Consider the following 27,856-nt stretch of genomic DNA (forward strand, 5'->3'; position numbering starts at 1 on the left):
AAGCTAGAAATCTTTGAAAAGCACTTGGCCTTGCTTGCAAAGCACCTAGCCTGTCCACTGATAGAAAAGAGAATAGCACCAGCTTCTTTTGTTTTTTAAGTGTTGAAGTTACTTTGGAATCAGAAACATGCATGCAACAGCACTGGAAACTGAACATGCCTGCTCTTGGACAGCATATGAACTCAGCTTGGTGAGTGAAAACCCAGACTCAGAAACCTGGCTGTAATCAATTCACAGTGCGTTTTCCTGAACTGGAGTTTGTCAAAGACTTCTGACAATTTGAGGATAACACTGTCTTGTGTTTAGATATTTCACCAGCAGTGAAAAAAAGTACCCGGGAAACATTATTTGTTAACTGTTCACTCAGCTCATGATAGGTGTGTGACTCTGAACTGTATTTGGCATCTAACATCTCTCTTTTGATAGATAGTGATATCTCAGCAGCCTGCTCTCTGAGCCACTGCAGACAAGGAATGGGCAGCGCACGTTCATCAAACCAACATCTGCTTTCAATTCTCATTTAGAGATGTGGAATCCTTTCAACTGGACATTAATCATTCTCTACAGCAGCAATTAGATACTTGAGACAGATCAGAACAGATCAAATTAGCCTTATTTATTAAACAAAAAATTCCTAAGGAGTAAATAAAAAGACACCAGATCATCCTCTGTGCTAAAACATGAAAAGAATATTAAGACACTGAAAATCAGGAGCCTAAAAGCTTTCAGGTGCTATTTTCAAAGCCTCAACTGTAACCAAATAGCAGAGGGCTCTACTGCAGAATGCCTCATGGATTACTTTAGCAATAAGGTATAATTGAAAGGATTAACATGAATGTAATGTTTCCCTTCCAAAAATTCCAGGAATGCAGAAATGACTCTCATCTGCACTGTATGACTCAGAGTTTTAGCACTAGAACTTCGTTTTCACTTCTGAAGAACTCAAGCTCAGGGAAACATTACACAGAAATACTCAGTCAACTGACAAAGGCAAATCTCTCCAAAATCTTCTGCAGTTACACAAACCTTAAAATCCTTATCTTGTCACAGTCTGGCTTGGTTCAGCTTCAGGCAGAGGTCATCCTGCACACCCAATGGAGAAGCTCCATACTGAGGGATCCAGGGGATCAACCAAGGAGCAAAATTCACCAAACCATCTTGAACCCAGCAAAGCAGCTTCCTCTTGCTGGGTTTCACCGGTCTAATATGGCAGACAGCTTTCAGCAAGCAAGAAGGGGAGAACTGCCACAATGACGTGGAAATGCATAGCAAAACATCCACAGACCTCCAGACAAATCTAGACTAGATCAGTGGAAGGTGCACAGCTGCCCACCGAAGATGTGATGCTCATTTTCTTTACTGTTCCTTCAGCTTGGAAAAAAAAAACAAACAAAAAAAAACAAACCAACAACAAAACACTTTTGTTTTTTAATGAGGGAACGATGTCATGTATTTGTTACAGTAGCAAAGGGGAGAAGAGCTCTCACCATCTAGGTTACATGTATCAGCAGCACTTCAGGGCTTTTTATAATGGAAGCTAAATGTTAAGCAGATGAGAAGCTTTACGAAAGAGTAGGTCTGAGAACAGCAGCAGAGCTTGGCCTTCTGCAAGCAGTGATCCCCCCGTCTGCCTGTGCAATACATCACCAAGCAATTGTCTGCTTCCCTCCAAAAAGCCCATCCCTGGCAAGCGCCATAGCTGGGTGAACAACTCCAGATAGTTGCAGCCTCACCTGCTGATCCTTCACAATCCCTTGCCCAGCTCCGCATACACCTGACTGCAATAACGGTGAAGATACCATCTGGGGTTAGCTCGTTACATGTTTATTACCCTTTTGTTTATTTCTTCATAAATATAAACTGTTGTTACCTGCACAAACCTGTGCATCCAGCCCAGTTCTGGTGAGCCTTAAAAGCCCTGAATTGAAAATAGCCTAAAGATGTGAAGAATCACAGCACCGCAGTCCAAAAGGCAGCCAGCTAGCTGAGGTGTTCAGAGAGAACCGTTGCAACACACAGCGTGTATGTATGGTTTTATATTTAAGATTTCCTGGCTCGGAGGTACTAGGTTAGCTAGTTAGCTGTGGTTATAAATAGAAGCGCCTGCTGACTCCAATCACCACTATTTGGTTTTTAGGCTACTAGTATGAAAGTACAGAAGGGACTGGTACCTCGCAGAACTGTGCTCTGTTTATCAATAGCCAGATCATTCCTCAGCCAGGGAAAATAACCTTTTCTCCATGTCCTGTGATCTCATGCAAACAGAAATCTGAGCAAGAGAGGGAGGAAGGGGCCTTGGGTTTAGATTTGATCTGATTTTTTATTTGGTTCAGTGTAACTTTAAGAAATATTAATCTGCTCCTTCGTTTAATTTCATCTGTACCACTGGCCAAGAGAAATGCACTAATTTATAAGTTGAAGCAAGCCTTGAGATAATGTCACCCACCATTCATCCAAATTTGTCACTAGCATCCCATTAAAGCTGTAATTATTTTTTAATTAAAACTAAGGAAGCTGGCATGCGTGTGCCTACTTTATACATCTGTTATGGGTTAAAATAGCTTTTAAAAAATGTTTTTTTAGACCGCAGTCTTTTGTGGCCGTGGCCTATGCCAAAGAAAACGCAAACTTGCTTATTTTCTCCATGGGGCGCAACACTGCCTATGTGTGCCTGAACAGATTCGACTGGCCGTGAAAAGAATTCTAAATAAAACACAAACATGGAATTTGGCAACGCCACAGAAGCGAGCTTAAGACTAATTCCAGCATGCGGACGGCTCTCACACAGCAAGTCTGGCTCCACTATAAATGAAACCAGGCTCTGTAAAATCGCCAGTAAAGTTTGAGTTAGGATTTAAAGCGACAGCACGCTTATTGCACGGTTTAAGGGGGGAAAACACACGCACGCGCGCACACACATCCCCCAGCTTATTAAGGAAATTCATGCTGGCCCAATAAGTCTGCATGTTGCAAGCTGTGTTTACTTTCAGCAGTCATTTCCATTAAAAAAAAAAAAAAAAAAAAAAAAAAAAAGTTAAGTGAAAAAAAAAAGAAAAACCAAGAAAAAGTAAATTCACTTTGGACTTGATTTTAAAAAGGAACGGTTTTTAAAATGCTGTAATTATTACTGTAGGGAACGGGGGCAGAGACAGCAAGGGATTAAGGACCTACTTGGTAGCACAGCTGAAATGCTGTGTTAAGAGAGACAGAAACTTAAGGTCTGGGGCAGTGCAGGGGACAGGAAAGGTGTGGCAGTGCAACAGCCCTGCAAGCAGGGCGGCTGCAGGCAGAGCAGCCCTTTACCATCAGCTCTCCACTCCCATCAGATAGCCCAGCAGCGGGACAGTGACTCACTGGGGCTTGCTGGAAGGAAGATGTACCCAAGGCACTGCCAGGAGAGGAGCAAAGATAACCAGGACCCTGCATGCCCCTGACACCCTCTCTGGCAGTCCCTGCTGCCCCAGGGGTCAAAGGCAAAGGAAGAGTGAGAGTGAGAAGGCAGCACAAGTATTTGCTCATCTTTACCTTTAAAGAATTAAACAAATTTAAGAAAACCCAGTTTATAATCAAGAGGCATAGCCTGGCAGACTTAAGAGAAAAGGGGAAGGAGCAAGTCATATAAGGCAGGAATGGCAATGTCTCCCACATACCCTTACTCTCCCTTACAGAGCTGATGCTATCAGGACACAAAATTTAACTAAACTAAACCTCATATGCCCACCTCAAATCCCAACTTTCCCTCACAATGGGGAGAGCAGGAGGGAAGGCTAGCTGGCTGGAGGCCTCAGAACACTGCAACAGCTCAGACATTTATGAATGCACCCAACTGCACTAATGAACTTTGACAGTGGTGGTGGAGGCAGGGGCGAACGCTGCCGTAGCTTTCACACTGCTCCTTCTGGAAAATGCACAGAGAAATAAGAAGGCAATTGGGGGCTTCACAGCCATTTCACAGGATTATTTCACAGCTATTCTACGTATCTATTGATTACGGTAGGAAAGGTTTTATCTTCAGTGGGCTGCAGAGTTCTGAAGTCTCTGCATCGACTCCTGCAATGGAGGCACTGGTTCACTTTCAAGAGAAACCAGAAAAAGCAGAGAAAGAACTTCACTTTTTTATTAAATTTTATGCAGCTCTGCAGAAAGTTACTTACTAATCTTGTCCTGACCACAGGCAAAACCACAATGATCCTATTCCCAGTTTAATCAACGGTTCACACATTTTTATAAAGGATTTAGATTAATCAATCCGTAAACACTCAGACCTAATTTTTGGGACAGAATTTGCATTTTAAACCTGCCTCTGCCATAATAAATGAAATTCCTTGCTCAACCAGAGGAGAGAATACCCCAAATCTCTTTTAGAAGAAGCAAATACCCAAAATCTCTTTCAGAAGAAGAAAATGGAAAAAATAGTTTCCCTGCAAGCAAAGGGCTCTACTGCCATGCTGAGGTCTTTCCACATTCCATTAATTTTTATTTTATTTTGATCTTGATCCTATGACCGCTTTTAAAGAGTACATCTTTCCCAAAAATGCTCTGATTCTTACTCAGTTCTTCCCAGAATTCCACAGCCCAGATTCACTGCTGGTGTAACAGTACAACAAAAAATGAAGTCAGAAGATGTACCCTGGAAAGACGCTTGGCTAAGCACTCGTGTCACAGCAGTCCCTAGCTCATCCCTTGGACTGTTCCATACAGAGTGCCCTGGGAGCACTGCACAGCTGAGAAGGAGATGTAAGAATCAGTTTTAGATCAGGGCCTTGTGTGAAACAATCTAGGTCAATACAGGAGATGTAAGGAGACAGTCTGACACACAGAGAGGATGGGATGCTCTCCTCACGTTTCCAGGGAATGAGCTGAACACAATGCATCGACAGTTGGCTCCAAATGGACATATAAATAGGCATAAAAGCTGCAGATACATTGTGTAAACTGACCTCTCTCTAACCTGTGGTTCCTTATGTTATTTGTGCAGATAATAATTTAAAAAGCACTGTTTCATGGTGTGGTTCCAGCGCGTTTGCCTCCCCACCGCTTCGCTTAGTGCCTGCATTAACCTCATTCCTTAAGTCCCAGGACCTCTGACTCTTACAGCTGAATTCATAAAAAATGTAAGCCCTTTCTATATGGGATTTTTGCCCTCTTTCTTCCAAGTGCATGTTTTACTGACTTACTGAGCCTGGTTTCCCCAACTTGTGCTACAGCAGGTTGCATTAGCTACAATAGACAGCCATGGAAATGAATTGAATAAGATAAGAAAGGAAAAAAAAAATAGCAGAGGCACACAACATGCTCTAGCCTACCAGATTCCTGTATGTACTGCAAAAATGCTTGGAAAAAGCTTGTCCAAAAGAAAGCAAACAGTATAAAAACGTATGTTGCTAACAGTTGCTCAGCTGTTAGCTGTTCAGCAGAAAGAAGGACCAACATGCAGCATAGAGAAGCCCAGTCGGGCACACACGAGGTGCACCAGCATGGCTTCTTTTACTCAGATCCCTTTCTGAACATAAAGCATCCCATCTGAGCATAGATCTCTTTCTTTCATCTATTTTTACAAAGCATTTTTGAAAAGAAAAAAAGAATGCAGGTCCTCTGAAAGAGGCAGATCCGAAGGGATGGGGGGTAATTTTTTTTTTTTTTGCAGAACCATTCTCTGCCCTAAACCTGAACCATGCCAGGAATACGTGATCCAATTCCTCTGTAAGTACATAAATAAATAAATGTAATAAATAGTAAAATGTAGCCATTTCACATACACTGCCTCATTCTTGCCTCCATCTTTCCTGCTGGCTCACGAATCAGAGAGCAGACCTCATCACAGCTACCTACACCGTACACCATGGCTTGCCCTACTTCCTCTGATGCTGAGTGTTATATTTGTGCAGAAGAGATCTATCTCTGTTCACACAGACTGAACAGCCCAGTTCACTTCCTGGCACAGGCGAGGACACAAACACTTCCGCACATATCTGACAGCAAGTGATAAGAGAGATGATGACAAAAATCTACTGCTGAAGGGACAGAAGAAGACTCCATCCTGAATGTGCCAGGTGAGGCTGTACAAGTGAACTGTTTAGCATATGTTATGTGCAAGTGAATGGCAATTTACTGAGGGAAAAAGAAAAGAATAATTGCAAACATTTACACCTCGTACACGTGTATCAAAAGACCCAGCTCCCAGAAAGAACTGTGTTTCCCAATCAAAAGGCAAGGCACCTGATGAACACTACCTCTAATTTTGTCACTTTGTAGGCAATTGCTTCCTCCCTTCTCTTCCTGCATTTGATTTCATATCTTCTTAGGAAGTGATCACCAAGAGGCGTGCAGAAAACTGCTTGAAGAGGGTGGAACAGAGGCTGGTCCTATCCTGCAAACACAAAAGTGATACCCTGCCCTTTGCTGAGTTATGAAGACACTGTACCACATCCTCAAAGCCTGGTCTGCTCTTCCCTTAGACAACTGAGGTGTTTCTCGATGCACTAATAGCCACGGCGGTGCCCAAGCCTTGCCTACCATGCTCGATTAAAGAAGTCTTTATTTATGCTGGTGTTTTCTGGAAAGTACTGCATAAGTGCCAAGAAAAGAGAGGGCTGTGATTTGTTTGGGTCTTCTGTCAGAGCAGCAGGCAACTTGCCATCAGTGGTGCCTCTTTGTAACCAAAGCTACTCTCTCCCTTCCAAAGTACCAATATAGCCAAATAGTTCATAAATCCTGAGAAAAGAAGGAAAAAAAAGAAAACAAAATGGGGAGTTTTTACTAATGTGAACAACAAAGCACAAGAAAGGAGCACTGTAAAAATAACTGCTCTGTGAGAGCAAACAGGAATGCCTTTCCTTTGCTTTCCCCCAGCCTCACCTTTTGCCTCACCTCCCACCTGATGGCAGCGAAGCGTTTGAGCTTTAACGAAGATGGATCAGTTGCTGCGCAGTCCCCTGGTGCTTACCCAACCTCTGAAGTCACCAAGCCCTAAGCCAGCCATCCCTCAGCAAACTACAAGGAAATAAATTCATCCATAGCAATAAGTAAATTATAAGAGCACTTTCATCCATCTTCTTCCTATATTTTTTAAATTTGATTGTGACCAGAGAACCACTGGATGGGAATTACCCTTCCCCCAGCTCGCACATACACCTTTTAAAAATGCAAAATCTAGCCCTCTATTTCAATATTTCTGATGTCAGTGACCGGTGTCGGCTCTCCCCATACAGTAACTGCTTTAAAGCGCTGCATACAGCACTGCATTAAAAATTAATTACACATGCTATTTTATTGATAGTGCATAATGTAATGAGCACCAGCTGTGCTAAACATCCAAACTCCTTTTTAAGACAGCTATAAAAAAAGAAAGAAACTGCACTTCCAAATGCTTCTCCTGTCAGAGGAGAAAAACAGCAACATCTTGGATGGATTTGAAACAGGATTCTTTGATTTAGCTCTCCATTTGGAGCGTTTGAAGAGTTCAGACTCTCGGGCTCAGCATAGTGGTATGCGATCGAGTTAACTCTCTGTTGGAGCCATTGTCTTTACTGCAGGCAATGTTTTCTTGCACCCTTTTGTCTTGAGACTACCAGATTCAGCTCCCCCCATTAATATTGCAATTAAAAGCTTTTCATTTTCCGTGGATGTCTGGAAATTGCAGGCATCCACTTTAAAGCACCTTTAAATATCACTATTGCCCCTGCTGGTTCTTAACTTCGCATAATTAGGACTAACAAAGTTAGTGTGATAGGGAGCATGTCTGGAACAAAGCGTCAGCCACGCTTAAATTGCCAGCACTGCTGCCCCATGCAGCACCCTAATTTTATCTGCCTCTTTGCTCTTTAAGGTCCCTTAGTTGCCCCTTGACAAACACACCATCGAGTCAAAAAAGAAGTTTGAGATTACATCCATCTATTTTGAGTTTAGATCTGAGTTTAATATCTGGTGAGACAGAGAGCTGCACAGACAGACAGGTCACATATGATTTTAATACTCAGATAGATGGATGAACACAGAGATTGATAGATAGATGAAAAGATAGATGCATACTCACAGGCTGATGCACAACCGTTCTTAGCATATATATCTCTCACACAGCCCTGCACCCTGTAAGTACTGCGCAGAAAGTCAATTCTACTACAGCATGCACTAAATATTTCACTAAAATAAATAAATAGACGTAACCATGACTAACAGGGACATCTCTCCCGAATGTTAGCCAGTACTTTAAGCAAGCCTCTTTTTATGCAGCCCTCAGTCTTTGTCTGACCTCAGACGCGTTCACCTAAAATTCCTCTTTCTCTTCTTGAAAAAGCACCCACAGCCAATCAGAAATTAAGTTTTACTTGAGGTTTTTTTAAGATTCCAATAAGCGAAAGAAGGAGAGTAACGGATCAGCCATTGCCCTGGGACTAGATGAGTTAGGAGGTTGCTGTCGGATGAGTTTGAATTCTCTGCTATGATTACTGTTATATTTTCCACTGACCCTTCTGTGTTAATAAAGCCCAGTCTGGAGTGAACAAAAGCTTGTTTCTTGTCCTAGTAAGAAATGTGCCAAGCAAATACCTTATCATTAACATAAAAGTTTTTGAAATAATACTGCTTTCTAGACAGCCTGTATTAACTGCAGCAAGCTTTATACAGCAAGGTGGTCTAATCTAGCTTTTCTCATTGGCTGATTCCAGCTATAAAATGAGCACAGAATGAATTCTGTAACATACTTGAAGGAGGAAAAAGTATTCTTTTTAAACCTGTTATTTACTGACAGATCTTTCTTTTACCTTTATTGTTGCCTTAACCTTTGCTAAGAAAACAGAAATGTGGCAGTCAGGAGAACTTCAGTAGCCAAATAAATTGATATTAACTTTACAACATGATCGTGTGATTTTCAGAATGTCCTAATGACTAACACAGCTGACTCCTTTAATTAAAAGGAGCTTGTTTCACTTTCCTGAGCTACGGCCCCATGCCTCCCCGTTTTAGATCTTTAGATTCACAACCCCATCCATTAATCACTGCTGCCCATGCCCACTTGCTGTTTTTATATTTGCAACTGAGTATTGTAATTGTTTTCCATCTCCTTCCATCAGCCTACATGTGGGAAGGAAGCAGTTTCACTGGTTGGCTGAATGTTTGTGTACTGGGCAGATTTAATTATCTTTACAGAGGTGTATAAAACCCTTGCACATGTGCCCAGATCCAAAGATTCTTGATCAGGTATGTATCTGAGTGCAGGCAGAAAGGATAAAGTATCTGTATCATGAGATTCACTTCATCTAATGCCGATCCAAATTCCTCTCATGGGGCTTTTGCACTGTAGGCTCTTCAGGGCAGAGGCCTTTTTTCTTCAGAGAGTACAATGTAAAGTGCCATGCACTTCTGTGCTGAGATTTGCAAAGCTCGTTCCTCGTTAACTTTAATGGGAAACGGGCATCCAAATCTCTTAGGCAGCTTTGACAATTTAAGACTTAATGTACAATATTAATAAATCAGCATCATAGAAGGAGCCTTATGAAGATGTATTGTGAAAAAATAGCCCCACAAAAACCACTGCAGTGTATGTGTGCACACATACAGGCATATACTTTCCTTTACATAATTACGTCTCTCAACAATCATTTGCATGTCTCTGTTGTGCAAAAAAAAAAAACAAAAAAAACCTGTGTGCATTTTACAGTTACTCTAAGCAGTTGCAATTCATTGAAATGAAATAAAAAGCAGACACAGAAAAGCATCCTAATCTGGCAAGGGGTAAAGTAAAATGAATGCTTTACCCATTTATATTTTAGACCAAGCTACACAACCCTGTGAATTTCATGAGTCTATTCCAACTTCTAATTAAATAGGCACTAAAAACATTTAAACAGGAGAACCCAGTTCAACAGACAGAAGTCTCTGATGCAAATAAATAAATAAATAAACAAGGAGACTGCGAGAGAAACTGTCCCAGTGGCAGGTATTTTAAGAATCACAGAAAACACAGACCTTTACCTGCAAATTCCTTTCCCTGTGGTGCCTTGAACACAAAGAGAGGTTCAAAGACTACAACCAACACCCTCAGGAGAAATACTGGACATCCACGCAGACTTCCCAGCATCATCTGCTGTGACTGAAGTTGCTACCAGCAGCCCCGTTCCCTACAAATAACAAACTGCTCTGAGGCAGAACACTTTCCTCCCATCTGCACAGCTAAATGCTACTCAGTTCACTGAGCAATCTTGTGTCCTGATCAAGATTGCAAAACGCAGCTTTTACACTTGTAGACCCCAAACCCCACTGGCAGACTTTGTCTTGGGTTCCCCAGCACAAAACAACTGGGACACGAGGGCCTGATTTGGGGATACCTGCAACTTCCAGCTTTCAGGTTCACAGCCTGCTTGAGGGCAGCACTGAAAAACTTCAGGTCCTGAATTAAATGAATGCTGAAAAACAGGAAAGGTAAGAAATGATGAAGGAGGAGGAGAGGCGGGAACTGTTGATGGCTTTTGTTAAAAGAAGGAAACGATTCCTCAGAAGCAAGAACGGGGCTGACAGAATAAAAGGCTAATCAAGTCAGAGAGACAAGCAGATCTCTAAAGCTGCAGCAAGTGACTATTGTAAATGGCTATATTAAAAAAGAGGGTACAATGCAGGGATCATCCCTAGATTACTAGTCAACACAAAGAACTCACTTTTTTTCATTTCCACAAAACATTTCAAGTGCTAGAAAGATCCTGCAACTCCTACTGCGAAGTTTAAAACGTGCCTGGGCTCATTTACTGAGGGAGCTAAGAAAGAGTTAAATAGATATAATCTCTTTTTCAAGGGAAGCAAATGCTTCTTTCAAGCAGAGATTGACCAACTACTGTCATAAACATGTAGCATGCACTTTGATAAAACCTATTCTCTAAGTGACACAGACTGCAGCAGTAATTACAGGAAGCCATGATAACAGGTCTCTCTCTCCGCAGAGCTGGCATCCTTCTCCTAGCAAACACACTACTGAAAAGTAGCTCCAAAGCGAGAACTGAAAGTATGTAACACACCAAAGCCTCGCCTTCCCACCTCCTTTAATCAGTTATTTCTTCCTTCCTTTTTAATTTTGCTTCCTTCCTTCCCCACTGGCTATTGGCAGCAGGAGCAGTGGGAAGCCAGCTCACTCTTACAGCAACCTGCCTGCATGTAGTTTGCTCCTGTGAAGGCAGAGCAGGAAAGCAGATTGGTCCTGGTTTGTTTTACCAGCTAGGGAGAGCAGAGCATCTATCTCACTCAGTAATCATCACCCAGAAGAGCTCATCTCCACACTCATCCCAGGTCAGTTGGTCAGTCTGCTGAGGTTGATAAAGTGAAGCCCGATGAGCACACACATACTGACATGCTGTGCATGGGTAAATCAGACCAGGTCCTTGGGACATGATGGTCATGTCACACCATGCCACACATTGCTGCCAGGCCAGCACAAATGGCTGGGCCTCAGTCAGGAGGCATAGGAACCTGCCTCGTGCACCACAAGCTTTACCGGGGTCTACACAGGACCCCTACAGAGTGCTCTCAGTCTCCCCCTGAGTAAATTTTGTCACTCAAGACAGAGGGCTACCAAGATGAAAAACTTTTTCTCTTGGTTTATTGCAGCAAATTCAGATGTGCAGAGTCCTTCTTGTGAGATACAGCACACTGCAGCAGCACAACTGCTTTTGGAAGGAATATATTGAGCATAGTTAACTTAGGCCATCTTAGGGGGAACAGGAAGAGCCATTTGCCGAAGGTTTTGCATGTGACCTGCCATCTCTCTAAATCGTCTGGTCCTCAGACACTATTTTTCCATTATTTTTTGAGCTCTCTATTGAAACTCCATGCACATCAGCGTGAATCAGGGCCGCAAGGGCTGGCCCACCACAGTTAGTCTCCCTCATAAACGCTTGTAGATTTTGCCACAGCTGTATTTTCATTTAAGCCTTCCTCATTTTCACCTCTCCAGCCTGCAGTTCACCACAGACCCAATCCTACAACTGAGACATGCTCAGAAACACCCACTGATTTCAAAGAGATCACTGGGTCTGAAATAAGGGGGTCTGGCAACAATATGTCCCCATCCTCTCCAGCAAGCTAAGCGTGCCCTCATTTCCACATCACTTTCCCCTCCTCGCGGTGACAAAAGTCAGGCATCCAAAAGGAATAAAGGAAAGAAAAAGCTGATGGGGGAAAGGGGAGGGATGTGTGGCAAGTTACCAAGGAGCATTTTCTCAAAGCAAAGGAGAAAACTGCATGGAGCACATACATCCTGTGCGCACATGGACATGGAGGAAAGCCTTTAATACAAATGATTAGGGGGAGAAAAAAAGAGGGGGTAGGGGAAAGATGTCAGATGTTAAATGTTATCCAATTAAGCTTAAAATAAACAGCCCAGAGAGATGAAATCTTGATACCAGGCTATCACATTCTGCGAAGAGTTTCAGACATTTGTTCACAATGTGGCACGAACGGCCCAGCAGCCGCTGGTGACATCTGATGGTGGGAGGCAGGAGGGGAGGGATGGTGGAAAGGAGGGAGAGCACACCTCTTCCTGGTCCCATCCTCTGCCAGGGTGCAGGGGCAAGAGGGTGAACAGGGGGGTGTTTGGGACACTTCCAGTGCCTTCCCCATACAACCCAGAGAAGGCAGTTCTCCCATAGCAAAGATGACATCACTTGGCAGCACTACTGACCTTCAGATAGCAACAACAAAAGAAATGTTTCTATTACCTGACAACTGACAATGACATCCAAATGTACCTGACGTCTCAGTCTGAATCTCAGTCTGAGTCCCGCCAACTGAGACTGCACGTGCACCACAGCAGGGCAGGCTAAGGCAGGGCGGGAGAGAGGCCAGTGCGCGGAGAGGTGACGTGATGACGGATGTGTGAGGGTGGGAGGAGGCAGCTATGGGAGCCCCCGGCAGGTTTGCAGGCCTGGACGGCCCTGGAGAAAAAACAATAGAAAAAACTGTCAGTCGGACCTAAGTCTGAAGGGACAGAGGAGGCATCATCAGGGGGAGCAGGCGAGGCGGGGCTGGCTGCCTAACATGCTATACTCTCGCTCTGACCTCTGCCCGGGCTCGGCTGAGGCATGCAGGCCTGCAGCGCACTGGGAGGGTGCAAGAAGAGGCCCCATGAGCCCAGACTGGGCCTGCCTGGGCATGGAGAGGGGCAAAGCAAGGGCACAGCCAGTCCCAGTGCAGGGAGAGCCAGAGGCGGCAAGCGTCACCACCAGCACTACTCAGGGACCAAATCAAAAGGGGGATTATTGTTTTACGGCTGTGTTAATGCATTTAGCTGACACAAAACCGGGCAGGCTCGCTGCCGAGCTGTTGCTAAAGCGGTCTCAACACGGCAGCGCAGACAAAGTGCGGTGACTCTGAGCTCAAATGGCTTCGGAGGGACGCCAGGAGCAGAGCTCCTGGAATGAAGCATTCACGGGCCGCTGTGCTGCCTGCCCGCCTGACCCGCAGCCAGTTGTGCATTCTGCACGCTCCCATTATGCACACTGCTTCCCTGTTGAGCCTGCAAAGAATGGAGAAACCTTTTTTTCCGATAGCTAAAAAACAATATTGTAACTTCCAGCTGTATTATTTATTTTTAACCCCTCTAGGAATCACCTGCCATTTCAAAGCTGTCTTTAGACCTCTCTCCTGCTCCGCTGGAAATGCTCGCTGCTCCTGGCACTAGTCCAGATGGAGCTCCACAGCTTAGAAAAACTCAGACACAAGCCTTAAATATCAGCGTACACCTGCACAAATACAGACAGGCACAAACAGACATGCACACATAGAATCAGGGAAGACCCACATCTTTGGCCAGTGCAGAAGCAGCAGAGCTTAGAGGGAAGCTGCGAGTAGTACAGCACTGCTCTGTATGCCACCCCATTTATTTTAAACTGCCTTCCACTAAATTACTGTATAAAGAGAGGCTACTAATTAAGGGCAGTTTCTAAATGAAGGTACGTAGTGAAGTGGTCACCATTAAAAAGCTGGCATTTGCCAACATTTACCGCACAGTGGTAGATCACAAACAACAATCTCCCCCACATTTACTTTGGGAAATACATGTGTTAATTGTGGGGTATCTTTTAGCAAATAATCTCCTTTTTTGGGGATGGCAATTCTGTCATGCACAAATGTGCACCTTGCATACATATGCAGTGCCGTGGCTGCAAGAAGAAATGCTTTTACCCATGCTTCCTCCAGCCCTAGAAAAGCAACACTTGGAAGGGAAGCTGTCCACCTCAAGAATCCTGGTTCAGATACCAAGTGTACGTGTTGATCTGACAGCTACACATGTGAGGCAAACAGGAATAGTTCATCCTTGGCACAGCATCCAGCACTTTAGTCTGCAAGGACTGCATTTGATTTTGCCATTTATCTTAAATGGCTAAGAGACCACCAGTGCAAAACATTTGTGTGAAGCTTTTGCCAAAACCACAAGTGAAGAGTCTAAATTCCCTGTGTAAATACTTGAGCTTCAAGCATCAAGGATAAAATTTGTGCTCTTTTGTGAGCACTGGCTTTAAATAGAAGCCATCTCTGTGGCGCATGGGGCAAGGGAGGATTTTTTATTTTGGGGCTCGGTTGTCTGGCTTTTGCAACTGTTTTGATCTCAGTGCAAATGTTACCCAACAGGTAATGATAACTACTATCAAACCTGTAAATTTGGGGCAGAACTGCATGTTAGGTACATGCAAATTGATATCAGACATGGATTTCTGTGTGTACAGAAGCCACTCTAACACATACAAATAACATTCCTTTCCATGGAACAAAGATAACAAAACAGAAATTCCCTTCAATTACCTAACAATTGCATCTTATATTCCTAATGTTACAAAAATTACTAAGCTAGAATTGGCTGAGTTGAACTTTGTAAGTACTCATCCTTGCCAAGAAATCTGTAAGCTTGAAATCTGGACTAGTGTAGGAGCACAGAGCATCTACATCTCCAGTAGCACCTAGGCATGTCTGTGACTAAGGGCACAGATCCTGCAGTCACTCAGCCCTTTGTACATTGAGGTGCCATACAACAGCTTTCACTGGAGTTTGGAAGCAGCCCATCATAAAAAGGAATCTTATGGAGCCCACCAAGCATACCATCAACCACAACTACACGTGGTTTTAATGTGGAAGTGCACAGGTCCTAGCATACAACACTACCCTGAATGTGATTGCATCTCCTCTAGTCCTGGTGAGTTCCACCTTTCAGTTAGCAATGAATTTTATACAATCTACTCAGCCTGGCAATGTCTAAGATAGCTATACTTCCATGACTCTATGCTAACAGATCACCAAGAGAGTATGGAGAGGCCCTCCCTGCTCTTAACCAATACATTTCCTCTAGAATGGAGAAGAAATTAAGGCTTCAGACAAGTTTTTAACCCCCTGGGGAAAGGAATCATGGAATCATTTCACTTGGAAGGGACCTTCTAAGGTCATCTAAAGGAAGTCCCTTTCAATGTAAGATCCTTCCAACAGAGACAGTGGGTGCAAGACAGCCAGCCATTAAAAAGGTGCCTAACAAATCTGAGAAGAACCTACATAATCTGGTTGCCACTGAAGGGATGGAACTGAAGATATCACTTGGAAGGCCTTTTTCTGTCCTCAGAATTATATATCAGGAAATTTAAAATGTGCTAATCTAGTGTGAGAAAGGAAATGAGAAGAAAGGAAGAAGAATAGACAAAGACTCTGGCAGATCTTCAGGGAGTTCCACCACCAATCATAGACAATGATCCTGGGACTGCCAGACCAGAGGGATATGTCTGCCCCCAAAAGTAAACCAGACAATTCCTTTTTTCCTTTGCTACCACTTTAGGGTTAGCTTCTTTGTCACATAGAACATAATAGTCTTCTAGAGTGGCAAACCATGAAGAGTGAGATTTTATTCACTGGTGGCAAGGAAAGGAACAGAGAAAAGGAGCACTCCCCCATTAGGTATGTAACACCTCTTTATAGCTATCATAAGAATAACAGTGGTACTCAGCTTGTGTTTGCTAAGAACATGTCCATGTTTTATCTCACCAGCTCTTCTTCTGTGGTATTTTCCCCCATAGATGCTCTATTTAAAACCAAAAATGAACACACTGTTCTCTGTGCTTCCTCAATTTAACTGCTGTAGGTAATGGACATACAAAAAATGGGCAAACAGATAACATACACAGATATAGGTAGACAGACAGATGCTATCCTAAGGTGGTGCTAAGAGTTTTCTGCTCAACCCACACAGCATCAAGGGAGGGACTGCGAAGAGTCCCTGAAACCCTACAGCCAATTGACCACATCATGTTGCACACTGATTTCAAAAAGCAAACACTCCCGTGAGCCCTTGGCAGTCAGAAAGGGAAGAACCAAGATCTGCAAGACGAGAGAGCACACCGCAGGGACAGTGGTGCAATCTTAGGGGCTGATTTGGAAAATCTGATCCAGCTAAGGTAAGTGTGCACACAGGTGCAGCCCTGCGTCTCTCCATACACACTGACATGTTGGGTGAGGTTTGAGTCTCCTCCTGGGTCAGCACTGGGAAATTGTTCACCTGCACTGCAGATCTCAATTACATATTCTGCAATCATTCTGCATGAATGAGAGGGGAATTTTGCACGTACCATGAGTGTGGAACATGCACAGAGGCTGTCACAGCACAAATAAAAGATCTGCATTGCTGATAGAAAAGGAGGATTTTGTCCTTACGCTTTAAAAAGGCTCGGCACATACTGCCTGCACATGGCACCAGCTCCCAGGTTGTGTTGCCTCCCCAACACTGCCAAGAGAAATTCTTCACTCTCTGCTATTTCTAAACTTGCAAAGAAGAAAATAAGGTAAATTGGACATGACCCCAGAAGATGGAAATGAGCATAAGAGCCTATCTGAACACGACAAAAGGCACAATCAAGGCACAAATTGCATCCTTTTGTTGTCCCTCTCCCTGAGCCTAGGCACGACTGGCCATATGACATGGTATACGTAAAACACCACACTCCTCTAGCACATCTGCAGAAAAGTCCCCAGGCAAAGCACAAAGATGGAGCTGCAAACAGCATTCACAATGTCCCATCTCAGAGTGGGGACCTGATCTTAATTTTAAGGATGCTGCTTTGCATCTCCTGTTTGTGTGTAAATGCAGCCACAGGTAGCTGGGTTGCTGCTGCATCCCCTCAGGGTGCTGCATGGGAGGGTGGGCTGCAAGTGTGCACATGCAGACGTGTAAGCCTTTTAACAGCACACGCACCAAGTTTTTGTGTGTCTCTGTGTGCCTGTCTGGCAATGGAAAATCAATCAATAGCTGGTTAGAGACTAAAGCTCAGTTCCATTATTAAAAAACTCCCTTTTAATAAAAAGAAAAACATCTGTTCAGACAGCGAACAGCAACAAATTCAGATTGCAGGCTGAAGCCTCATCTCTGCCCTGTGCCCATCGTGTTCAGGGAGAGTACTGCAGATGCTCTGAGATGGGTTTTACATGTACCATTGCAGCAGCCTTGAACCGACACATCCAGAAGTGTGAGATCTATTCACCAATCTTTCCAACAGATTTTTTCCAAGCTTTTTCTAAAACAAGTTGTCTCATCTGTATGACACCACCTCATACGGACCATTCCCACACGATATCATTATCTCTCTACTATGCCTTTCCATACAAACACCAACAGGACTGACAGAACTAAATGTGCACACACATACACGTGCACACACACATCAGTGAGACACAAAGGCACAAACATTTCCAATGGGAACCAAGAGAGAAATGCATGCACACCCTGCAAGTCTAAACACACACAATATCCCCAGAGAGGGCAGAAAGACTTCAATATATATAGGCACACTGTTGTACACACTCACACACAGAATACGACTCCCAGATGCACACGCCTGCACACCAGCCCCTACCAAAGGTGCTGGAGCAGTCCCCCTGCACCAGCTCCTGACACTCTGAAAACTTTACACAAGCTGGAAAGGGTAAGGCTCGCAAGGGAGAGAAGAAGCAGGGCAGTGAAGGGATTTGGGGGTACAATTTGCTCAGGGAGGTTTTTTGTGTTGGCTTTGGTGGGGTTTTTTTTTGGCAGACAAGGATTCCCTTTGAATTGATACATTTCTTTCTCCCAAGAATTTCCAATGATAATGCGTAAATGAGTCGTAGAACAAGAACAGTGACGTGGTGAACAAGAAGGAGAAAGAGTGTGTGTGAGGGGCACTGGCACAGAAATTTGACAGTACCCCAACTCCCCCCCTTTCCTCCCCCCATGCCAAGACATTAATTCTCACAAGTCGGAGAAAATTACTATGCATGAATGCAAAAAGCATGATCAGGAGTAATTAACACAGCTTCATATGCAAATTGCATTAATGAAGGAGTGCAAAGTCATCATGTAAATTAAACTTACGTCAACTCTCTTGACAAATATTCATCTCTAAAGCTCAAGTTTCTCCTTCCTAATTTTTTTTTTTTTTTAAATTTTTGGTGTAAAACAAAAACAAAAACAAAAACAAAAAAAAAGTGACAAGGACTGTTTGACAAGTTTGCAAAGTTGTTTTTCAACCGGAGAAATTTATTCTTGCATTGTTGATATTTTTTTGTTGTTGTTGGCAGGTACACGACAAGCTCATGGAGGAAAGCGGGAGGATGGGGGACGCGGGCTACCAGCAGCAGGCAGCCAATCAAAACGCCAGCGGCTGTAATGAGCGCGATTGATGACTGTTTGGCTTTACTGCAGGGTAATGAACTAGAATCCAGTCTGAGGAGGAAAAAAATATGAATATTCATGAAGCTGTGCTCCTGCCTTTGATGATTAAAGAAATTTTTAATATTCAAATAAGCGCTTGCCAAGTGATTAACAAAGAACAAGCACGCAGGAATATGGAAATGGAGCTGTGGAAGATTTGGGAGTCACAGTCTGTGCAGAAAAGACAGCACAAAAATTCATAAACAAGATAGGCAGATAACCCAATTCAAATCTGAGCAAATAAAGGGGAAAAAAAATCCCGTTCTTTTTCATCAGTTTGGATATTGTATCAGTCACTTTGTTTTAAATCGCAAAGGAGAATAATAGCAACTGATGCAATAAGACCGTGGAAGAATATCCAAACCCCGAGAAACCCAACCCAGCAATTACAAAGTAAGAAACCTGGGTGAGAAACTGATAGGAAAATGATGGCTAAGTCCACCGTCTGCTGTGGGCTATTGCTTTTCAAAAGCAGGAGCCTGCCTGATGCTGAGAGCCTAGCAGCTCCCTCAAACCACCAACTTGTTGTATGCGAGCGGCAGGAGCCAGCGGTATTCTGAATAACCCAGCCGGTCCCTGCCGATAAATCCCTGCCCTCGGCTACGGGGTGCATGGCAGGGCTTGGCCGCTGCTTGCGAGGGGAGGGAGGGAGAGCAGCGTAAAGCAGAAATGGTATTGCCAGGAAACGCAAGTGGGGGGAAAAGTACAAAAAGAAGGTGCAGGAAGGTCTCTGCTGCCCACCCTGGTAATCAGCCGGCAAGAAATGTGCTCTCTGCCGGAGCAAGAAAGGTCCTCCCCTCCCCGCAGGTTTCTGAACAAGGATACAAAAATCCAGCCACGTTACAAAATGTCTGATAAGTTCAGGCTCTCACAGTTTAATAGCTTCACTAAGGATTCACACTGAAGCACATAATAACAATATTAGCTGCTAAAATGACTTTGCAGTTAAAATACATCTAATTAGCAGCCAAGCGACATCCGTTTTTCTGTTTTTTTTTTTTCCCCCTCTCTTTAGGAAAAAAAAAAAAAAAAGAAAGGAAAAGAAAAGAAAAAAAACACCAAAAAAAAAAAACCCCAAAAAAGCCACCAGTTAACTTCAGGGCTACCTTCAGCTACAAGGCTGAAATGTGGCTGAGCTCTTTCTATTACTCAGGAAGCAGTGAGGATAAGGATATCTCCTAACTCTTAGGGTGTTGGAAAACCGACTCACCTGCTTTGTTATTAGATCCTGAGGTTTCACAGGCCTGTTGGCTTTTCTGCAGAGCTTTAAAACCTCTGGTTAATTACTTCCTATTTAAAAACCTAAAGAAAGCACAGTCTAGGTACCATTTAATAATTAGCTGGTGTCTTCAGAATGTAACACTTCCACTCTGCTAGAAAAAAATAAATACTAACAATACAACAGCATGAGGACAATGATACAAAATGCACAAAACGGCCATGACCGGAACATTCAGAGTCGCCGTGAAAACACATCATGGAGCTAATGGGATTTCTTCCCCCCTATCTGCTCCATTTTTAGAGATACAAAAATATCCACTATTGCTGCACTACATGAAAGACAAGGGAGTGGGGGGGACAGGGGGAGAATAAGAAAGAAATGGTGAAATGTAAGTAAAGATAAGGTTAAACGCCACACAGAGGTATTGCTTGGAGTCTTTCCTCTGCATAATGCCAAGACCTTTAGAAGATGCCTGTTGTCTCTAGGTGCGTGTGGGAGGGAGAAGTGTGATATTACATAACGCACATGCTGCAGTGGCTATGCACAACCATGGTGATTAAAAAACTTGACTGAGAAGCTCAGCTTTCCTTTTCTTGGGCTTTCCAAAGCTTTGTGCCAGAACCTTGAACACCATAACTGTTATCCTTTGTTTCTGAGGTTCCTTGTCTTTATTTTAATCAATGCATTTTCTTTCTTAATGATACAGAAGCAGCTAACAGCTCATGCAGTCAGTTGCTTTGAAGCCCTTCTTAAATGGCAGTTGAGTTCTACCACATAAATGTGAATGCTTAATATTTATGCCACATTTTCTTTCTTTCTCTAAAAGCCCCCCATTTACATATTTCTGGAGAATAATGATACTTCAGCAGGGCAGGTGAACATACATTTCTGCATACAGAGTCAATGGAAAAAAGTATTTAGAGTCAATATTGTAAAAATCAGCCCTAAATTTAAGTGGCTTGAATTGAGCATGCAGCTGCAGTTGCCTGTCAGTAGTTAGATGCTGTAATAATAATAATAATAACAACAACAATAATAACAATAATAATAATAATATGCCTTTCATTTCTCTAGTGCCTTCCACGCAAAGATCTGGAAGCACTTTACAAAGATAAATAAATGGAGCTTGGAACACCCCGTGTGGTTAATAAATATCCTAATATATCTAAATATCCTGTTCCAAGCATGCAACTCTTCTCACTGCATAAAATTCCACATCTTAGATTGTCCACACATTTGCACATAGTGTTTTACAGGCTCAGCCACTGTGGGCAGGCCGTGGGGATTTGCACTTACCTAAGAGACCGGGTGTTTTTCCAGGAGCAGCCTGCCAGCACAGTACCAAAACCTGTCCTTTAGGCAACAGGGGTGTCAGTTGTGGCTGGACGAGCTCTGAGGTTTGGATGCTGCAGTATCCCTATAAGTGCTGGGTCCCCAAGGAGCTCCTGTGGGGCCACTTGTCCCCACCATGCTGGACACCAGGGATGATGGTAATCCCTCATTATGGACAGCAACCAGGAGAGTGAGGAGGGGAAATGAGGGTAGAATTGGGTCTAAAATATCCTAAAGGAGATCAACAGATGCAATGTGAATGTAACACAGGAAAATTAAGGTTTTTTCTCAGCTCAGAGGGTACTCTCAAAAACAGGCTCTGGGTGGGTGCACACCCCAGGGCAGGAGCCACATCTTCTCCTGAAGCTCTGCTTTCCCTTTCCCACCCTCTCATGCCTGCCCTCCTCAGCCCCACAATGCCTCTGAGCAGAGCCCAGCTCTCTCTGTGGGGCCTCCGAGTGCCTCACACAATGGTGCCCCAATCTGAGCTGCAATGTCCAGAAGCTACCACAATAAACTAACAAATAACAATAATCACCCTGATCTGGGGAGTTTGTTTTCCAAAAGGCATAAAGGGTTGACAATAAACAGTTCATCAATTTTCCCAACTTTTTTCCCCAACTCATAATTAAGTCCCAGGGAGTTTCAATGGTCATAAAAATCTTTGTGGGGATTAAAGTTCTTAGTTCCGATTACAACGTGAGTATTTCTGTATGCCAGCAAATATTCCTGATGTAATTAAAACATACAACCACACCAACAGATGATCACAGCAATGGAACAGGCCCTGGAATTAATAAAGAAACTCGGTGAATAGAAAGAGCCATTTCACACAACAGTTATAAAGGCAAAATAAAATACATTCAACCAGAAAAATATCACTATGCATAAACTGAGCACTTGACCTTGGAAGCATGTACACAAGAGGCTAAAGCCCTCCAGGAGCCATTAACACTGGCAGACATCACCCTGGTCCTGGCTGTCTAGACGCAAGCCCTGGTCACAACTGCAAATGCTGCACCATGCACGAGTGTCCCTAGGCAGAATATCAACGACGGAGTCAGGCAGGAGTGAGACCTCGGCAGGTCTTCAGTTGTTTGGTCACAGAAATGTTTCCTGGAAGGGGAGGGAATCTCGGGAAAGCAATGCAGGTGAAGTCACTTTGCTACTCTATGCCTCAGTTTCCCCATCTGTGAAAATCACCTACTGACATCTACCTGATTTTGTTCAGTGTTCTGGAAACCAAAAGCACTCTGTAACAGCAATATTTTAAACAGCAGCACCGTTAACTGTTTCACTGCTGGACCATTAGGTGATGCCAATGTCCCTGCAAAGCACAGATGGATAAACTTCATACACAGACACAGTTTTGGGAAAGAATCACAGATCTTGTTTTTATGGCTCAGCCCTTGCCAAAAGCAATGTAACTGCAGGCACCTTATATGTGCTGAATTTCAATGTGAAGGACAGCCTACCTGTCCAGTGTGAATGAATATATGACACTTTAAGTGATTGCACAGTGCCAGGGAAGAGGAAGGGGGGGGAGGGAGGATCATATTAATGTGCATATTCATAATTTGCAATTTTGCTCTTGTGCACTGAGCACAACCACAGTCTGCAGAACGTTTCACTAAGACCAAACATAAAAAGACAGATCAGAACAAGCGATCATAAGGAGAAAAACAAGCAATAGAAAGGTTTAAAATGAGGAGTTCCTTTGAGTTTTGGATCTCTCTGGGGAAAAGCATTCCTTCATGTGTACAAGTGGGCCCAAATTTCATAACTGAAATGGCCAAATTAAACTAGTAGAGCAATCAACTGGAGATGGCAAAACAAGTCACCAAACTAGGGGAACCCTCAGGATGTAAATCTACAGTCTGGACAGCAGAATAACTGAGTAAAGAAAGAACACTCTCTGAATGGAAAAGATGCTAGAAAAATAAATAAATAAATAGATAAAATCAAACAACATGGTTGTGATTGATAAAAGAAAGCAGACAAATAAACCAGAAATCAGAGAGCCTAGTTCAAACTATTATGTTAGTTAAGAAGAGGGAATAATCTAGAAAAAGCCATGTTTCATTTTCACAAGGAAAGATGCTACAAACTCACCCCTGCTGCTGAATAGCACAACAAAAAGTTTCACCCAAAGACTGAAACCCAACCAGAATTCAGTAAGCGCTATTGAGATACAATTACCAAACCCTACCTGGAGAAGTCAAATACACGTACAGTAAAACAACCTTTGACTCCTTTCTATGTGACACAAAACTGCCAAAAGCAAAGCCAGTTTCAGGAAAGCATGAACCATTCTCAGCACAGGACTTTTCTTCATGGGTATATTTTTTCCAGGCTAGATTCCCCTAAAACTCCCAATTCACCAATTTATTTGTACAGAATAGTATATATCTCCAAAATATAGAAGTGTAAGACACAAAAAAAAAGCTCTTTATCATCAGAAACAGAAGCTGAAACTGATTACCTATGAAGTGTATTCAAAAAATAAATGAGAGCATAACAGAGATGGCACAGCATACAAACCGAGGTGAAGCAAAATAAATCCTTAAAATGTCTACATTCAGAATAAGGAAGTTATATTAAATTAATATCTATCACCCTGGTAAAATAAAGGCTGGTAGGTTTTTGTTTTGCTTTTGATGCAAAAAGTCAATACACTCAGACATCACGGCAGCTCATTGCTGTACATCACGGTCTAACCAAATCTTTCTGTAACCTCTTGCTTTACAAGCACAAGCTCTAAAATGTCACCAACTAAAAAATTGAACTAGCCTGTAATTAGTTTCAACAAAGTAGTCCTTTTAACCCTAATTTTCTAGATGTAGATGGCATTTCCGAAGTAAGTGTTACGAACTCTCCTTGAGGACAAGCACAATCAAATTGTAAAATCACGGGCAGTGATCTAATAGTTCTTCCTCTAAGCAACTCTTTTATTTCCCTGTAATAAATTCAAATCCAGTCTTCAATCTCTTAATAGGTGATCAGAGAAAATATGCATGCACACCTAAACCACCACAACAAACTATGTTTTAAATAACACTCCAATTGCTAATATAATAAAGGCTGTTGTAACACGTTAGCACTGGTATCATTATTCGTTATGATTCAATATTGTAATGACTGGCTGTAACAGAGGTTTATGTTCTACCGAGGTTTATACCACTATTTAATGTAATTAAGCAAACCGGCAGCCAAAGCCTCTATGGAAATATCATTTCTATCACAGAGAATTCCCACCAGAAATTCACAGGAATCATAACATGCAAACTTTGATTCTGTTTATTTTTTCTCCTGTTCTGAAAGTGATCTGGCATTTCTTGGACTTAGCAGAGAGGAAGAAGGAATTAATTTGTCTTCTAAAGATGTGTTATTATTGACAGCACTAATAATCTACAGCCATTGGGCCATCCCCATCCCTCTTGCTGGGCATCACCGCCTGCAACAGCTTTGCAAAGCCCCAGAGCCGGACTTCCCCATGCTGGAGCCTGGAGAGCAGAGCAGCAATGGTTTTAAGCAAGCCATTAAAATGCTAATATTCAGCACGGACCACATCTCCGCTGATACTGAAAGCTGAACTAAAGCTCCTCTGGAGACAGGATAAGGCCCTTCCAGCATGATCAAAGGGTGAATACATGCAAAGCTCTGATGGGAAAAACAATTTTTTCTTTTCTAATTTTAAAACCGAACAGAGTCCACCAGGTTCAACATACACACTGGTCATATCTGGCAGCACCGACATCAGGGATCACAACGGAAAGGAGGACAAGAGCAGGCAAAAAAGTTGCTACTTGATATCAGAGAGGAGCCCTTAGAGTCAAGGACAGGTCCCATCCCTTGGCATAAAGTTACCTTTGGGCTGTACTCTCTGTCACACAGAATTCTACAGTCGCAGACGTCTCACAAAACATCTGTATGGACAGATTTCACTAAGTCTCCCTGTAGCTTTTCCACTACTAAGGAAGTTCAAGCAATAATCCTACACAGGCCTCACTAACGAGCAGCACTCAAGGAATAGGAGTTGGCCAGCTCACCTAAAATAAGGCTTGGTTACCTCTCACTCACAGGTGCAGAAAACAAAAAAAAATCACTGAAACAAAATCGACACCATTTGTGGGGGGGCACAGAAAGGTAACAAGAAAGGGAAAATGTCTGGTTCTGATTAATGCTATCTCTAGTGTTTTTACCTCCCCAACAGCTTTAAGAGGGCTTCTGTGGTAAAAGTTCAGCTTTCCCTAATCTGGGCTCTTAAACTGCTGAGATTTAGTTACGTTTTCTCCTTCTCCAGATTTTAATACCTTTATTTTGTATCCTAATGTTGGGGGGGAAGGATCTCAGTGTCACCGTAAGAAAGAAGTCACCAGGTTTTGCAATCCAGCAGCTTCCTTGGCACAGGGAACTGCTGCTTGGCATCATCCGCTCATTTGACAAAACTACTATTTCTGGGCACGCGCTCAAAAACAGGTAGGAAGCAAATGCTGAGAAATAAGGAAGTAAAAACAGCCAACAGATTTTTCACTACCAAGAATGCCAAGAGTAAACATGATTTATTTAGCTGTGTTTAACATGTCTCTTCTGCACTAGACTGCAGAAATCTGCTTGCATTTAGAGCAGGAGGAGGCGGGGGGAGGGGATGAAAAGGGAATCCATTACGGCACTCGGCTGGTACTTTCTGAATTGTTCAGTCACACAGTTTTATTGAGTACAAGTATTTTCTAGCCCAAAATACATTCATGTGTCAGAAGAAAGCAGCACTAATCTGCTGTTAATTAACAAGCTGCTGCTAACAAAAGATGAAGGACCCAATTCATACAAGCAATATTTACGTGGGTGTCGCATGATTTTGTCACAGATCTTTTCTTTTCTTCCTCCCCCCCTTGCCTCCTCCTCTTCCTCAGTGGTGAGTGGTGGGGATGCAGTGCCAGAAGACACAGTTCCTCTTAGGGGCATCCAGGGCACAGGGTCCTGGCCAGTCTCCCTGTACCTCAGGCAGACTCTCACCCAGGGCAATGGCTCCAGGGGTTCCATTCTCCCCTATCGCACACACGCAAGTGAAATTTCCTTAAGATCCTTATTCAATTAGGAGGCAGAAGCCATCTTCTGGCACCATGCCCATGGCAGCAATACTGCTGAGGCTTAGGGAAGTGGCACGAAGCCACCCATCCTCCACCCTTCCTCGTGAGCAGAGTGCGGGCCGGGAAGGGAACAGCAGCATCTTGGCCCTCACTTGTGCCTTCTCTGTAGTTTCACTTTGTTTAATCCAACCATAATTCTGTGGAATTTGAGTAGAGGGGATGACCTGCCAATGGCACCGAGACCTGGAGAGATCTGGGCTTCTTCATGGTCCTCTGGACAAAGCCAGGCACTTTGGAAAATGAAAGCCATCCACATCTTTCTGCCTCATCTGAGAAATGAGAGCATCTACCTGCATGTCTCCTGTGGGCAGTTTAAAACTGGCACTGGCAAAGAGATGGGAGGGTTAAAACCAACATCAGTGAGCCAGATGAGTACTACCTTGGGCTTGCTTTACTCTCAGGAACAAAGGTGGGACTGTAGGTTTAGGGAAAGAGCTGATGGTCTCTGTGCTCCACCTGTCAGCCACAAAGAGCTGCCTCAAGAAGAGTTAAGACAGAGGTAAGCTCTACTCAGCACTGCCATCACCAAGCCAGGGCTGGAAGAAGTGCAGGGACTGAACAGGGCCTGATTGGAAAACAAAAGTACTGGAGCACGGTTTTAGAAATGCCGAGTTTCTTCCATAATGGCACACCAGGGTGGTATTTCTGCTAGCACAGCGCTCTGCACACCTAGATTACTGTTTCACCCCACCAACCAGGCTGTTTCCTGCAATAAAAAACAAGCCTTGCTGGAGCACATCTAGCCCTCCAAATTTTCTGTCTGTTCCCCAAAGTATGGAACAGTCATTCCCAGTCACACCTCACCCCAGCCAGCCCCATGCTTCCAGCTCCAGGCAGAACCTGGTCTAGGCTCTGTGCTGCAGAGGGATCAGCCCTAAATATGAACCAGCACCAGTCACCCTGCTGCATTAATCCAGAGTCACCTCTGGTCCACTTCAGGACCAGAATTTTAACAAAGACCTGGCCTAGGCTTTTACAAAGTCCAACCTTTTTTTTTTCTTTTTAACAGTGATATTTGAAGCATTGACATTTACCTTTTGAAAAGCAAACTGAACACATTTAAACAAGCATTTTAAAAGAGCTAATGAAAGAGAGAAACATATCTGTCTGTATTGCATTCTCTATCCACTATCACTCAAAAAAAGAAACCTTTGCAGACAACAGGGAAGCCTCCCAACAGTGAGGACAATAAGAGTTCCCAAGCTTCCTGCAGAGGCACAGCCTGCATGCTGATGCAACACCCCACCTGAGTAAGGGTCAGGCTTGCTGCTGTCTGCCCCTCGCTCTGAACAAATCCCAGCCACAGCAAAGCTGCAGTGCTAATGGAGACTTCATCCAACCCACCACTTGTTCCAACACAAGCAGGTGCCCCTGCCAGAGATCTCTTACAGACAGTGCTGCATCCATATCCTGCCCCCACTTAAATATTTCTTCTTAAATGACGGACTTTGA

General features: G+C 43.4%; 1 protein-coding gene across 4 annotated transcripts in view; it reads right to left on the reverse strand.

Moving 5' to 3' along the window:
• Positions 1-27,856, reverse strand: part of BCL11B (BAF chromatin remodeling complex subunit BCL11B) — a 92,713-nt gene that overhangs the window by 38,346 nt on the left and 26,511 nt on the right. For 2 of the 4 annotated variants that reach the window (XM_015865671.2, XM_015865670.2), the window contains exon 3: positions 12,702-12,917. The exons of the other annotated variants lie outside the window; for them this stretch is intronic. In XM_015865671.2, the coding sequence (XP_015721157.1) occupies positions 12,702-12,917 (216 nt within the window). The remainder of the gene's footprint in view (positions 1-12,701; positions 12,918-27,856) is intronic. 4 annotated transcript variants of the gene reach the window in all.

The sequence above is a fragment of the Coturnix japonica genome, chromosome 5 (genome assembly GCF_001577835.2).
Source record: "Coturnix japonica isolate 7356 chromosome 5, Coturnix japonica 2.1, whole genome shotgun sequence".
Lineage (NCBI taxonomy): Eukaryota > Metazoa > Chordata > Aves > Galliformes > Phasianidae > Coturnix > Coturnix japonica.